Genomic DNA, 16,112 nt, shown 5'->3' on the forward strand with positions numbered 1-16,112 from the left:
TTGTGTTACACATGCTGTGAGAAATTGTCTTATGGAATATATTTTAATACACACAAAATATTTATAAGTGAATGCTTTTAAAATACAGTGCTAACTATCAGGTATTGGAAGCACCTTTCCCCAAATTTTCACTATACCCTCTTTTTAAATAACATGTACAATAAACAGAGGAAAAATTAAGCCTAATTTAATTATAGAGTCTTAGTCTATAATTTCAACATTTATCATTATAATTATGGTTGGTGATAAGAATAAGAGCTGAGAAGCAGAATCATAGAATTTAAAAACCAGACTCCAACCATATTTTAAATATAAGAATAGAGCTCTTACTCCCTACTCTTATCTGTCGCAACTGAGCAGGGGTTCTGGGCTTGCTGACATTCTTGAGCTGTTTCTCTCCTTGCTTTAAAGAAAGTGTAGTTTCTCCCATGACCCTCTTGTTTCCCTGGAGAGCTTCACAGAGAGACTTCTGTATAACATTTGCTTTCATTAGCAAAGGGCTACATAGGAACGAGAAGAATGAAGAGGGAGGCAGCCTTCACAGAGTTTCAACAGGCTGCAGATTAAATGTACCTTGTTTCCTTTGCTAAATTCCCAGCACACATTTCCATTAGAACAGTTATAAATTCTTTCCACCCACATTCCACCTCTGCATTCTAACCATTTACTCTGGGCCTCTTTAATATAGCACTCTAAGACTGAGAAAGTCTAGCTTTGCATTGTTGTATTTTAAAAACATTGTTCTCAGTTTTCTGGAACATATTTTCATTTGAGAAAAGGATATGCACTAGAGATATGTATATTCTCAGAACTGCCTATATCTTGCTTATACTTTTATTGTTCTTTATATTGTTTTCAAGGAACATTTTGGACTTAACATATGAAACCAATATTATTAGTAAACATCTACCATAACTCAACAGTGTGGGCCTGAGACAATTAAATATTAGCATATCAACATATGAGGCCTTCAATGGTGTAATGGCAGCAAAAATAGTATATCAAGTAAGCAATTGTTTTTATATACAAAAGTACAAAAATAGGAGGAGTGGACAGAATTATAGTCCAGAAAAGCTCAAGGTAAAAATGACACACACACAAAAGTGCTTCCTTTACCTTATTATATTTCTTACAGCCCATTAATGCCTTTGAAGGCAAGGCCAGAGGCAGTTGTAGGTGGGAAACAAATCCTAAATAATCTGGTGAGTTGGTCCCTAGAGTTTCTGGACCTACTCTGTGCTTTTGGAACTCTTGGGTTCCTCTTATCTCTTTTGGGAAGTTAATTTTTGTCTTTTGTAAAGGTGTACCTGCGTCAGGATAACTTTTGGGTGCTTGAAGTTTATATGAAAGGACAGGTTAGGGATGCCTGGGTGGCTCAGTTGTTTAAGCATCTGACTCCTGATTTTGGCTCAGGTCATGATCTCACGGGTTTGTGAATTGGAGCCCTGCATCTGGCTCTGAGCACTGATAGTGTGAAGCATGCTTAGGATTCTCTCTCTCTACCCTCCAGCGTACTCACTCTCTCTCAAAGTAAATAAATACATTTTTAAAAAAGTTAAAAAAAAAAAAGGACAGGTTAATAGTCAGGCCCAAGGGGCGCCTGGGTGGCGCAGTCGGTTAAGCGTCCGACTTCAGCCAGGTCACGATCTCGCGGTCCGTGAGTTCGAGCCCCACGTCAGGCTCTGGGCTGATGGCTCAGAGCCTGGAGCCTGTTTCCGATTCTGTGTCTCCCTCTCTCTCTGCCCCTCCCCTGTTCATGCTCTGTCTCTCTCTGTCCCAAAAATAAATAAATGTTGAAAAAAAAAATTTAATAGGCCCAAATTCACATAACTACTCGTCCTCCTGCTGCCCCCCCACCCCCGGCCCCCTTTTTTTTTCAGTGGGTTATTTCTACTCTTTCCCAAGGGCTAGGGAGCCTGGGTCAAAGTGATATTAAGTAACTGTCTTCACCAGCATGGGTTCTAAGTTGGCTGGTTACTCAGCTATGGGCATCTCTAAAACTAAGCATCCAAGTAAATACAAAGGTGAAGATTTTAAAAACAATGACATTTGAAAACATGTCTAACAGACTCTGTATTCCAATATCCTCAGAGAAAGAAAAAAAACTATGAGGAAAGGAGAGAACTTTGAAAGGTGAAAGAACATAAAACTACTCCCTTTCATGTTATCAGCAAGATGCTATGTCCAAGGTTTGGATTGTGTTGTGTCCAGTTTGAGCTTAAGCTGGGGTGTAAGTGTCAGAGCATACTCTGTGAAATGGTAAGGTGGTGCCTCTTCAAAAGCACATTTGCTGGGAAATTCTTACCTTGTCCTGGGGAAGAAAGATCCAGATATAATGAGCTTTTCTCAGTGACAAGGTGGTTACAAGAAAGAAAGGGGCAATTATGGGTGACAGATACATCATTCTATCTATCACTTAGATTTGTCTCTGAGCTTTGTCTCTACCAGGTTGATGTTTGAATATTACTAAAAAAAGCAGGCAAGTGTCTTGTGAACTGGAAATCCTGATGAGAGAGGGCTGCATGGCAGTGCTGCGTGGTAGTGGGGTGCTCAGAAAAAGACTTGATCTTGATCACAGGTTGGAAGGTACAGAAATCCTTGGGGGAATTTAGCAGAGGGCTGAGTTAATTTAGCATATGCGGTAATTGCTCTTAGAGATGGGCAATTCTAGTTACAGATTCTAGTTACAGATGGGTGAATGAAGCCTGGAGAAACTTGGGTTACATAAGGCTACAAAAATCAATATAAAAGTCCTAGAAAAAACTGTACTTAAACTACAAAGGAGCAGTTAGTGCTAATTTTGACATTCTTTTTTATCTTCTTACCCGTGTCTTCCCTGTCTTTCTTGAAACAAGTGTGCGTGAATAGGAATAATACCATCACCATCAATTCCATTAGAATAAAGCCAACACTATCAAAAAAGACCCCTGTAAACTTAACATACCCACAGGAGAGCAAAAAGTATTTCTCCTGTTGTAATAGGCATTCTAGGAAAATGTCCCTAAAGGACACAGACATGTCCATAATTTTTTGGCTTCTAAAGAATGAGATTATTGAAAATTATTGTATTAAATTTCTGTCTCTTTAGCAACAACCCCACCTAGTTAGTACTCCCAAAATTCAAATTTGTACAAAAACAACTTCCAAATAAAATCCAATACTTACTTGTCTCCCACAATTCCCAAGTTGATTGTGGGGTAACCATGTTCCTGAATTGTTGCTAAGAGGGTTGAACGATTGCTGTCTCGAATCTTTCCTGGTAAGAGGTCATCTTCAGGATTTAGCAGCTACAAAGCCAAAAAAACCACCACAAATTATTCTCTTAGGATAATGTTGCTTATGGTTAATGGAAAAGAAGTAGATGTAGGACACAGGGGTTAGCATATCTAACACCTACAACAGTATCTGGCACATAGACGGTACACACCCAAAGGGTCCCTGGATAGAGAGTATAGGAGGTTGGAAAAAATGTCCCTCCAGAATTAAAAAGCATTCAGAAATTTAAATGGTGACTAAATAGCAGGCCAGATATCACACCTGCTTTGGCTACAATTTGACAATAGTGGTTTGTAGAGATTGGCCTTCCCAGTGGTCGCTCACAGGGGCAAACTAAAGAAAACAACTTACTTTTTCCCTCCCAATATTCTTTTCTAGTTTGTCTTTCACTGAGAACATCTGAGGTACAGACTTTGTGACATGATATTTTCAAGTCTGAAGAAAATGATTGTTTATATTTTTTTTCAAGCTTTTGATCTCTTCTCTGAAGTGGGATCAACAATATCAAAGAAGTTAAACTTACTTGAAGGAGAGGGAGACAAGTATCTCGTCTCTTTAGTAGCAAAATTAAACAAGTAATGCTTAACTAGAAATATGCACAATTATCCCATGACTCTGAATTGAATCACCCTTTAGAGATTTAATATCTCCCATTATGTCTATGAAAAAAATTATTGGAAACTTATTCTATGTTAGGATGTTTCAGTGAGGCAGTGTGGTATATAGTGGGAAGAGCCTGGGATTCAGACATTCAAATTCAAGTTACCTAAACACATTATGCCTTAATGCTCTTACTTATAACATATAGTAATAATAATTGCTTTTAAAAGTAGTTAGGACTGGGGTGCCTGTGTGGCTCAGTCAGTTAAATATCCGACTTCAGCTCAGGTCATGATCTTGCGGTCCGTGAGTTCGAGACCCACGTCAGGCTCTGAGCTGAGAGCCTGGAGCCTGCTTCGGATTCTGTGTCTCCCTCTCTCTGACCCTCCCCCGTTCATGCTCTGTCTCTCTCTGCCTCAAAAATAAATAAACGTTAAAAAAAAGTAGTTAGGATTTATTGAAGTAATGAACACTCAGTTAATGTGGGTAAATATATAATAAATATGATTATCTTCCTTCATGAAAAACGACATTTAAAGAGCACCTATTTTACCCCAACTATTTTCATATTTTACTCCTAGATGCTAGTGTAGATGGAATTAGCTTATAATGTAAATACAGATTTAGATCAGATTATAACATACTTAAGAGGAGGGGTCCTTAACACATGCAGACACACCAACGTACAACTTTAATTTACACATCAATTTTAAGATGTACTTTGAATCCAGAAATACAAAATGAATAAAAAGTACATCTTGGAGGTGAAAAAATCTGGACTATTACCTAAGGAAGTTGAAGGCAAGCCGGCACATTTTAGATACTTAGGCTGTTAATATGGCCAATACCTAGAGCTTCATATCTCAGTTCTCCCAAACAATAACCCCAAGCCCCTTCAATCTTCCTTCTGACTCATTAGTGATACCATGTGGCGGGACATTTGGCTTTATGTTGAAAAGTAGTAGCTTTGCAACCAACTGTTCCCTTAAAATAGCTAGAGAAAAACTGATCATCTTATTCAGTGTCACCTGGGAGTCTTCCCTTCAAATACTGTATTAATTTAACTTAATCAGATGCCATGTGACATTGCAACCCACTTTCATCCTTAGTCTGGCAGAGCTTAGAAAATTGCTATTGCAGTGCTAATATAGATTAATTTTCTGATCTTAATTAACACACAGTTATTGAAGTCATTATAATTTTATAAAGGCCAAGGCTTACAGTTCTTTAACTCCATTAATCAGACAAGTTGCTTCAGAAAGAAACTGTGTGGTTATATAATTTTTTTTTTTCCACAAAAGGGTACTGACCAACTAAACAAGAGCCCTGTTTTTAGGGTGTTATTTTGCTGTAAACAGTTCTAGAAATAACAGAACAATTAGAGATCATTGGAGAACTAGTCATTTATCTGTAAAGCTGACATGATAAAATAATACTTAGTTAAATGAGGGTGTGGGATTTACAGTGCATTTCATGTATTTTCAAAGAAAAACAGAACTGAATGGGAGATTAAGGCTGAATATACTAGAACAAATTCACAATATTTCCTTTTAAAACTTAATCTTATTTTTTGGTTATCTTATACTTCTGGTCATCTTTGAAATGATGCCTGAAACCTGCCACAGTTAAAATACAAAAGAAAAAAAAAACCAAAGTAAAACAACACATAACCCATTATCTCCCTACCTTGTTACTTTCCTGTCTACCATATATTAAATTTCAATTTCCTGTTTCTGTTACTAGTGGTGCTACTGTCTTTCAAACATTTAAACTTTGATTCTTTTTATTTCCCTTTGTAGTTCACTATCTTCCCAAAGATCACAGTTCTTAAGAACATCCTAATAACATATCTTCCTTGACCCTATGGTTTTAGTCATTCTCTTACCCAGGCATCCCACCCCTTCATTTCAGATATTCAATGTCTAAATGTCTACAAATCATTATAATTGGCTATCATACATACAAACTCTTTCCTTCTGAGAAACAGAAACATCAACTTACAAAACTGTACTATTATTTGTATAACAGAGAAACTGTACCAAACCATGACAAGTAACTCAAACAACTATCTTAAGTCAAACTGTTTTAACATAAACTTGTTTAGACTTATATACTCCAAGACCATGGACAAATTGAGACCATGATAACTCCAGATGGACTCATGTGCTCCAAAGATGAGACCATTTCAGCAACTCACCTATTTTATAAAATCTGACCAGTCTCTGCCTAGACCTTACTTGCTAATTTTGACCTTAAAACCACCCCCAGTTCTCATGACCAACCTCAGTTCTCAAAGTCCTGTATATATCCTTCTGTAATATCCTCCATTTCTGTCACTACTGGGATTCTTCCATGGTGATGCTCTCCCTTGCTCAGAAATTTTTATACAGCTTTGTATGATCAACAAATTTCCCTGGTGGTTGTTGTATCAAGACTTTGATAGTCCTAGAGGTCCCACCAAGACTTAGACAAGACCCTTTCCTACGAGTATTCTTATATTGGTTACATTGAACTTCACTGAGGTCTCTTGAGTCTCTTTGCTCCAGAGATTCTTTGCTTATGATGGTAAGTCCAGCACTTCCTTAAGGTCTGATCCTTTTTTGTTGAGCTCCCAAAGCTAGCTGATATTTATTTTGTTTGTTGTGAGAATAAGGTTCCCAGGACTTTTTGGTTATTTGATCACATTTGTACAAATTTTTGTTTTTCTTGTGAAGATGTGTTAAAGCATTGATTTGATACTAATCATCTTGCTTGTCAACAAACAAGATGTAGCTTGTTTGGCTAAATTCTTGTGTGTCTGTAAGAGCTTTTCTTTGTTTATGTTTGAGAAATTGGCTTTGGGAGAGATCTCTTCTCTAACTATTCCTGCTGATTTTTAGGGTCAGCTGTTAGGGATTCAACCTTAGTGCTAAGGACTTCAGGTATAATATATAAGCAATATTTTTCCAATTCATGGGTTCATCTAATAATAAAATTCTTGTACTTCCTGGCATAACTCTGGCTTGTTTTATTTTTCTTGCATTTATCTTTCAAAAAAGCATAAATTCATGAAGAACAATTTGGAATTCCAGTGGTCACTTTGAAGTACATATGACATGACCACATTTATCCACTTGAAAGCATGTTGAGAACAAAAGGGAAATACAATTCTGAATATTCAATGATTAGCATTTTTATTGTTATGCAAAGTTTCAAAAGGAAGTTTAAATAAAAATGTACAGAATTTAAAATTCTTTTGTTAAACCCTCATGAGGAGGTTCTCTGTCTCCTTTCTAAAAGAGAAATCACTTAGTTTATTTCAAGAGACATCCTTCTTTGTTTCTGTTCTTCGGAGATTTAATCTTATGGTCTTGATTGAATTGTCAAAGGGCCTGAGATTGATTATAATGACTCACTTTCCCTTTTCTATGTTTTGAAATGGGCTTGTCTGCATAAGACTTCTCCCTTCTTTGCAAAGGGAAGATAATCAGGCTTCTCTAGTGGTCACTAACTCCATATCCATTGCAAACAGCTCCCTTATACATCCCTACTTTTCTTTTTCCTTTTTCTAAAATACTTTATTAATTGATCAAAAACCAATTCTAGCAATTATGGACACACCTTAGAAATACTCAGATTGTCCAGGTAAACAGATGTAACACATTGAGAGAAAAAGTCAGATTATAAACTCTAATGGAGATGTTCGTATTTTAAATAGCTTCTGATTAAACTCTGGGGAAAACAAACAAACAAACAAACAAACAAAAAAACCTAATTGCCTCAGAAAGAAAAAAAGGGCATTTAGAGCTTTCAAACATAACTTAAGGAGTATTTTAAGAATTTTGTTTTTAAATACTGAGGTTTACAAATTGTATTTGAAAAAAGTCCACATTCTATTTCTACCGTGATGACTCTTTGCACGAATTAGGCAGAGTTGATAATCTTGCTTCAAAAATTGTGTTTTCTTCCTGACTTTACCAGCATGTAAGAAATGATACTAGAAATATATTCTAGTTTAATTTAGTTTTCTAAATTTCCTTTCCTAGTTTTGCTACAAAATAGCAACACTGTGTTCATCTAAATCTGAGAATGATGATATGGCATGTCTCTGTGAAAAGAGGCTGATGAGGTTCAAGGCATGCTACCCCAAAATATGGCAACTGGTACAGTGGATATTTCAAGCTGAAGGAATTTGAGAAATGGCATGTGCAAGAAGGACTTCCCCATTACACAGGTCATAAAACCTTCATGTGAGAGGTACCCTCCCTATGCCTGGAGGAAAGGAGCATCCTTATCTCTGAAGATGAAGGGACACAGAGGAATCCAAATGAACAAGAAGCCTTGCTAAGTTTCCCTCAGTTTACTACTACTTTCCTCAAACCCTTTGTCCTATCATATTTTTCCATGACTTTCCACTCCTCATCAAGCCTAATATAAAAATGCTCAGGTTTGACTGTTTCTTCAGGTCTTCATTTTCTTATGAAGGCTCTTCTGTCACAAAAAACTTAAAAAAATATATACGCCTTTTCTCTTGTTAATCTGTCTTTTGTTTCAGGGGTAACAAAATTGAGAACTTGAGAAATTAGAAGGGTTTAGGAAAAATATATTTTTCATTCTACAGGATGAATTCTTGTAAGGCTTCTATTAAATCATAAGATCTTATATGAAATTAAATTTTATTTTATTAAAAAATTAAAAAAATATTTATTTATTTTTGAGAGAGAGAGGGAGTGCATATGAGCAGGGGAGAGGCAGAGAGAGAGAAGGAGACAGAGAATCCAAAGCAGGCTCTGTGCCATTAGCACAAAGCCCGACATGGGGCTTGAACCCACAAACCATGAGGTCATGACCTGAGCCAAAGCTGTACGCTCAACAGACTGAGCCACCCAGGTGTCCCTGAATTAAATTTTAATTGTCAGATCCTTGTTAACTTTAAGATCTTAACAAGTATTAATTTGAACAATTGATAAATCATTTTTTTAATATGAAATTTATTGTCAAATTGGTTTCTATACATTACCCAGTGCTCATCCCAACAGGAGCCCTCCTCAATGCCCATAACCCACTTCCTCCTCCCTCCCACACCCCATCAACCCTCAGTTTATTATTCTCAGTTTTTAAAAGTCTCTTATGGTTTGCCTCCCTCCCTCTCTAACTTTTTTTTCCTTCCCCTCCCCCATGGTCTTCTGTTAAGTTTCTCAAGATCCACATAAAAGTGAAAACATATAGTATCTGTCTTTCTCTTGTATAACTTATTTCACTTAGCATCACACTCTCCAGTTCCATCCACATTGCTACAAAAGGCCATATTTCATTCTTTCTCATTGCCAAGTAGTATTCCATTGGGTATACAAACCACAATTTCTTTATCCATTCATCAGTTGATGGACATTTAGGCTCTTTCCATAATTTGGGTATTTTGGATATTACATTGCAGGCAATGTAATCTTTAACATACTCATGCTCTTATTACATACATCATTAACAGGTTAGAGTAACCATCATTAACAGGTTAGAGTAACCATCATTAACAGGTTGAAAAGGATATACAAAGGCAGAGGAATGCTTGTGCAAGGTAGTGAATATGTTTAGTTTTTAGGTAAAAAAAGAGTATTTTTCTTCAGGCAAAAATGATCTGATTGTTGCAAAATATGAGGGATGACAGTGAAAAATATTCGGGAGTATTACACAGTAAGTATAGAAGGTCTAAAGGAAAATTACTTTTATAGCTTGGGAGTAATAATTATAAATAATGAATTCACAGAAAGGATAATATGTATGAAAAATATTGACAAAGTTGGTCATATGACATGGGTTTCTTCATAAGGAAAAAAAGCCTGTGAATTTTTTATTGCAAATCATTATTATAATTTGGGTTTTCTTTCTGTTAAAGATGGCCAAGTTATCTTGTGCCCAGATAACAAAGGTCCCTTTTTATAACCAAAATATTTTGTTAAGTCTTTGAGTTGTGGCATACTCTTAAATCACTTCAAACAAAAGCTTCTAATAATCACGGTCACTTATTGGTGATTTTATAAATATTGTTTGCAAATATTTCTTGTTTTTATTTTGACTTTTATTAATATCTTTTCTCCTCTGACAACTCTTCTTGGTTTTGCCTTTCCCATATTCAGGATAAAACTGTTCAGATGTCTTTTACACCTTTAAAACAAGGTTTTACTTTCCTGGATGGCTACTAGGTAATACAAAGATTTGCTCCTTTCTCCTGATAAAAGGAAGGATGCTAAAGTATTTGACATATTTTTACATTGAAATTTAGAAATCTAGAATTGTGGCTTTGAAGTACCTGGCAAACTTTTATATTTGCCTTAATGTTAATCTACGTGGCAGTGGCCAGATGTGTAATCTCTGGAGCTTTAAATGCTACTGCATCTGCTAAGCTGTACGGTTTAACAAATTGTCATGCAATAAATAGAACATGAAGACATGATGCTCACATAAATCAAAATGACTACTTCAGAAAACCTAATACACAATAATGGCCCATCAAAAAGTGATACAAACTGGACTGATCACATCTCCAGAAGATAATGGTCTAATTTAGGCTGAAAGTGACCAGGAGTGGGGGAAACTGAGAAATGAAATTGAAATCAGGACTTCCAAAACAGATAAATTGTGTCACATGCTAACATAGAACACAAACTATTTTAGTTTAAATTGTTTTTAACTCCAGCTCATAAAGAGCTGTAATTATATATTTGCAGAAAGTTATAAAAATAGTACAGAGAGGTCCCCAGTTTCCCCAATAGTAACATTTTATATAACTATAGAATAATATTAAAACCAGGGAACTGACATTGGTATAAGGAATATGTATACTTCTTTGCCACTTTGCCACATATGTAGATTTGCATGACCTGCTACCTCAAATCAAGATGCAGAACCATTTCTTCACCTCGAAGATATTCCTCATGCTAACCCTTTATAGTCATATTCTCCCTCCTGTCCATCCCTAATACATCCCTAATACATTTTCCATCTTTATAATTTTATCATTTTAAGAATGTTATATAAATGGAATCCTATAATACGTAACCTTTTAAGATTGATTTTTTCCTACCACTCAGCATAATACCACTGAGGTCCATCCAAGTTGATGCATGTGGCAATAGTTCATGGCTTTTTATTCCTGTTTCCAGTTTTGGGGATTACAAATAAAGTAGACCACTTATATTTAATGTAATTATTGATATGTTAGAGCTTACGTCTGCCATTTTATATTGGTTTCTGTTTGTTGCTTTTTTTTGTTTCTTTTTTCCTACATTCCCCCCTCCATTTTCTTTTCTTTTCTTTTTTCTTTTTTTTGTCTTCCTCTGGATTAAATATTTTTAACAATTCCGTTTTGATTCACCTCTATTATTTTTGAGTGTATCTCTTTTTTTTTTGGTAGATGCAGATAAATATGTTCATCACAACATTGTTTATTTCAATGGTAAAAAATGGTCAACAAATTATATATCTAACAATAGGGAACTGATTAATTATGATACATATAACAGAACTCTTTATAGACATTGATGCATTATGGACACATATCACTGCCATTGAAAGATTTGTGATATGCTATTTAACTGAAAAAATAAAACCCAGAAAATAAAATAGTATTTATGGCACTGTCTCATTTTTACAAATAAATATATATTTATATAAGCACAGAAATTGAATGACTATATATCAAAATGTTAGCAGTGGTTTCTTTCCCTTTTTGCACTACACTAGAATGCAATCTTCATGAGGACGGGGACCACTGTGTTTTTTTGTTAACTACTGTATTCTGGCAACTAAAATAGTACTTGGCACATAGTAGGAGCTCATATATAGTAAGTAGTGAATCAATGCTTATTTGTATTTTCTGTTTTCCTATAAGTAAGCTGTCACTACACCTAATCTCCTTATGTTAAAAAGATAGCGTACACCCAAAAATTGAAAGTAGGGTCTCAAAGAAATATTTGCACACCCCTATTAATAGCAGCATCATTCACAATAGCCAAAGGTGGAAGCAACCCAAGTGCCCATGATGGCTGACTAGATAAACAAAATGTGGGGTGTGTGTGTGTGTATTTATAGACATAGAATTTTTATATAAATTTATATATGTTATATATATAATTTTTATATAAATATATACACACACATACATACACACATATATAATGAAATATTCAATTGTAAAAAGGAAGGAAATTCTGACACATGCTATAACACGGACGAACCTTGAAGATATTTTGCTAAGTGAATTAAGCCAGACACAAAAAGGCAAATTCTGTGTGATTCCACTTACAGGAGGTACTTAGAGTAATGAAATTCATAGAGACATAAAGTAGAATGGTAGTTGCCAGAGTCTGGAGGGAGGGGGAAATGAGGAACTGTTGTTTAATGAGTACAGAATTTCAGATAGTTCTGGAGACTGGTTGAACAACAATATGAATGCATTTAACACTACTGAAATATACACTTAAAAATGATTAAGATTGTAAATTTTATGTTAGGTGTATTTTACCACAATTAAAGATGAAAAAAAAATTAAGTGTCACTGATGGCCTTGGCAAAAAGGGTTCCAGGAAATAGTGATGCCTTCAGCAAAGAAAAAGGCAAATCTAGAAGGAAGTATTCCACTCTTTATGGTGGTAGAAAGGGAAAGATGGTGAGTGAGATTAGGTAATAGTGGAACATCAGGTAGAAATATCCAAAGAAAGTTAAAAATGAAGGCTTGAATTTACAAAAAAAGAGGTCAGGATTGAGGCTAGAGATATGGGAAATTACCTGCATGTATTCAAATGAGAGAAAAACTCTAAGGGAGAATTTAGAGAGTGGGAAGACACAGCAGTGGAACAGAATTTTGGGAAAGAATACTCCATTCAGCGAATGGGAGAAAGATAAGGAACGACAGAAGTAGTAGTCGGGGCATCAAACAGGATGGAATCACAGAATATAAGAGACAGTTTCAAAGTGGTAAGTGAAGAATGTCACTGATACTAAATAGTATAGATAGGTTAGGGAGGATAAATATCAGAGCAGGATTTGGAGATTAGGAGTTATTACTGTCTTCAGGAAATCAGTTTCTGTGCTAATGGGGCACTAAATAGATTTGGGATTTTTTTGTTTTGTTTTGTTTTGTTTTGTTTTTGTTTTTAAGTGGATAGTGAAGAAGAAATGCAATGAGTGCAGATCTCTCTTTGCACAAACCTAGTAGTCAGTAGGAGGGGAACAATGCAGTAGCTCAAGGAGGCAATAGGGTGTTTAAGTATAGGTTTTCTTATGAGAGTGGTAATCACTGTATATTTGGATATAGAAGGAAGATAAGCCATTAAAGAAAAAGTAATCAAAGACAGAAAAAAATAATTTAGAAAGTTATGAGGAAGGTGAGAAAGAATGAATTTAAAGGTAGAAGTAGAGGAATTGTTCTTAGAAAGAAATACCATTTCCTTTTAGATTGGAGGAAAGAAAGATAGCTAAAGGAATGGGGAAAATTTTTAGTTAAAGAAAAGATGAGGTGGGGCGCCTGGGTGGCGCAGTCGGTTAAGCGTCCGACTTCAGCCAGGTCACGATCTCGCGGTCCGTGAGTTCGAGCCCGGCGTCGGGCTCTGGGCTGATGGCTCAGAGCCTGGAGCCTGTTTCGGATTCTGTGTCTCCCTCTCTCTCTGCCCCTCCCCCGTTCATGCTCTGTCTCTCTCTGTCCCAAAAATAAATAAACATTGAAAAAAAAAATTAAAAAAAAAAAAAAAAAAAAAGAAAAGATGAGGGAGCCCTCATCTAGTTCAGTTTGACACATATTTCTTAGTTTCATTTTTCCATTAAAGATGCCAAGAGTGAGAAAGAAGGACTATTACTGAGGTATAAAGAGGGTACAGAATGTATGAATGAACTATCCACAGGGGAATGTGCTAGGAAATCAACAAGACCGTGACATCAGGATTACCAAGCAATTTTAAGTACCAGGTTGACATTAAGTGGCAGAAATTTGTTGTAGGCTGGGTAATCACAGTTCTATTAATTTTTTCAGTAATGTTTCTCTGCTTGGGAGCAAAAATGGAGACAGTAGAGGATAGAGTCAACCAGTTTAGGTATCAGCGTAGAAAGCAAAGGAACAGATTAAAGGAGTGAGGCTATCTGAAGATAGTGAGAGCAACTTTAAAGTGGTTAAGTCATAGTCTTTAATCTGGAGAGTAAGTACAGTATAGCTAGAAGACACTAATGACAGTAAAAACTACTTAACCTGATAGGTTTCAGGGCTGCCATTAAAAGCTGGAGATATGAAATTTAAGGAGATTCCCGTGGGAAGCATTGTGGCATAGGGAAGAAAAAAAGTCATTACAACCAGAAGACTTAGTTGTAAAATCAACCTCTATCCTTACACAAAATAGATTATGTTGGGAAAATTGCTTTGTTTTTGAGCTTTAATTTTCTCTTACTTAAAATGAAGGATAATTATACTACCCTCATGATGTTGCTTTAATCATAAAGCACATAGTGGTACTGGTCACAGGAGATACTCAACTTCTTGTTCCTTCTCTTATTAGTGAAGTCAAGTATAGTTTTCTAACAGCAGCTGCTTGTGGAGGGCCCAAAGAGTAGTATATGGAGATTTTACAGAGACTTTACATTTTAGAGAGCTTGTTTGTACAGGCATCTGTTTTTGATGGTGGCCAAGAAAATGATAAAAGATGGAATAGAATAAGCAAACATGTAGTGGAGATGAATAGATTTAATTCTGTGTGTATGCACGTGCGCACGTGCATGCGTGCGTGTGTTTGTGTGTATGTGATAGTGAGACAGAGAGAGAGAGAGAGAGAGAGAGAAGGGATATTAAATGAATAAATGTAAGTTATGGAATATGACTGAAAATAACTGAAAGAGTACCCTTCGAACTAGAAGAGCCAGCACCTACTAAAGAAATAATTATTGCTTCTACTTGAGTAACTAGTTAACATGCATTCAGTCTTGACTTCCTGAACTAATTTGCAGTGGGCTGACTGATGTCCAGTGTAAAGGCCTTTAGGTCACCATCTACAGTTTTAAGGGGATCAGAATGTATTTGAGGAACAAAGAGATGATAGCATAAAGAGTCAAAATTAGAAATAAAATTGGGAAGTATAAAAACAAAACAAAAGAAAAACAAAACTGGGCAGTATAAAGGTTGAGGAAAGAGAAGGAAGATATAGCTGTCTCCTAAGTGTAAAATTTGTATCTCCTATCTCCTATTTATATTCATTTCCTATGTGACTTGATTATCTAGTCTCATGATTTTAATACTGTGTATATGCTGATAATTTCCAAATATGTTATCTTTAGCTTTAATCTTTCCCCTAAGCTCCAGACAGTATGTTCAACTGCCTACTCAATATTTCTACCAGGATTTCTAAAAAGTATCTCAAACTTAACTTGTCCAAAACAAAAGCCCTGATTTCTGCTGCCCAATCTTTCTCACATGGGTAAGTGATAACTATCTCTAGAAACACTCAGGTCAAAACTTTGGAGTTTATCTTGACTCCTCACTTTCTCTTATATAATTCTACTTTGAATTAATAGCAAAACCTGTTGGCTTAATCTTCAAAGTATTTGCTGGATCTGATTATTTCCTACCAAATATTTCCCCATTTCCTGGATATTCCATATCTTTCTAACTAGTCTCCCTTTTCTATATGCCATGTGATGTTGATATCAGAGCAAACATTTAAAAATTTAGGAAATGTTAGGTTTCATGTTATCTTTTTCTTCCTCAAAACTGACTATTTAGAATGAAATGGTCTTATTTCTGTTATCTTTCCAACCTCATCTCCTTTTACTTTGCTCCTTTTCCTCTGTACTTCAGCCACATTGACCTCCTTGCTATTCCTCAAACATGATGAGCATACACCCTACCTCAGAACTTTTCTGTCTGTTGTTCCCTCTGCTTGGAATTCAATTCCCCTTATGGCACACACCCTTAATACCTTCAGATTTCCACTCTAATTTTGCCTCATCAGTGAGACCTGATTACCCTATATAAAATAGAAGACTTTATCAGTCAGGTCTGGAAAGGAAAACCAAATCCTCTAGGTATTTCAAATGCAGGGGAGTGGGAGAAGAAAGGACTTAATACTAAGAATTGGGTACAAATGTGTTGGGAGGGTTGGAGAAGCAAAAGGAAAAAAGTGTGTTTCCAAAGATTAGTAACTGCAGGAAGTCACCATTGTCTCTAGGGCTACTGGGGGAAAGTGATGTTACTGAAGGTTGAGGAGCTTATACTTCTGCTA

At 35.8% G+C, this 16,112-nt stretch overlaps 1 protein-coding gene across 8 annotated transcripts in view; it reads right to left on the reverse strand.

Annotated features, from left to right (window-relative positions):
• Positions 1–16,112, reverse strand: part of GPHN (gephyrin) — a 622,612-nt gene that overhangs the window by 53,878 nt on the left and 552,622 nt on the right. For all 8 annotated transcript variants that reach the window (XM_047079492.1, XM_047079490.1, XM_047079491.1 and 5 more), the window contains one exon: positions 3,166–3,287. In XM_047079492.1, coding sequence (XP_046935448.1) covers positions 3,166–3,287 — 122 coding nt within the window. The remainder of the gene's footprint in view (positions 1–3,165; positions 3,288–16,112) is intronic.

This window comes from Lynx rufus, unplaced genomic scaffold (assembly GCF_022079265.1).
Source record: "Lynx rufus isolate CCGP_SWC_20201006 ecotype Redwood Valley unplaced genomic scaffold, mLynRuf1.p SCAF_17, whole genome shotgun sequence".
NCBI lineage: Eukaryota > Metazoa > Chordata > Mammalia > Carnivora > Felidae > Lynx > Lynx rufus.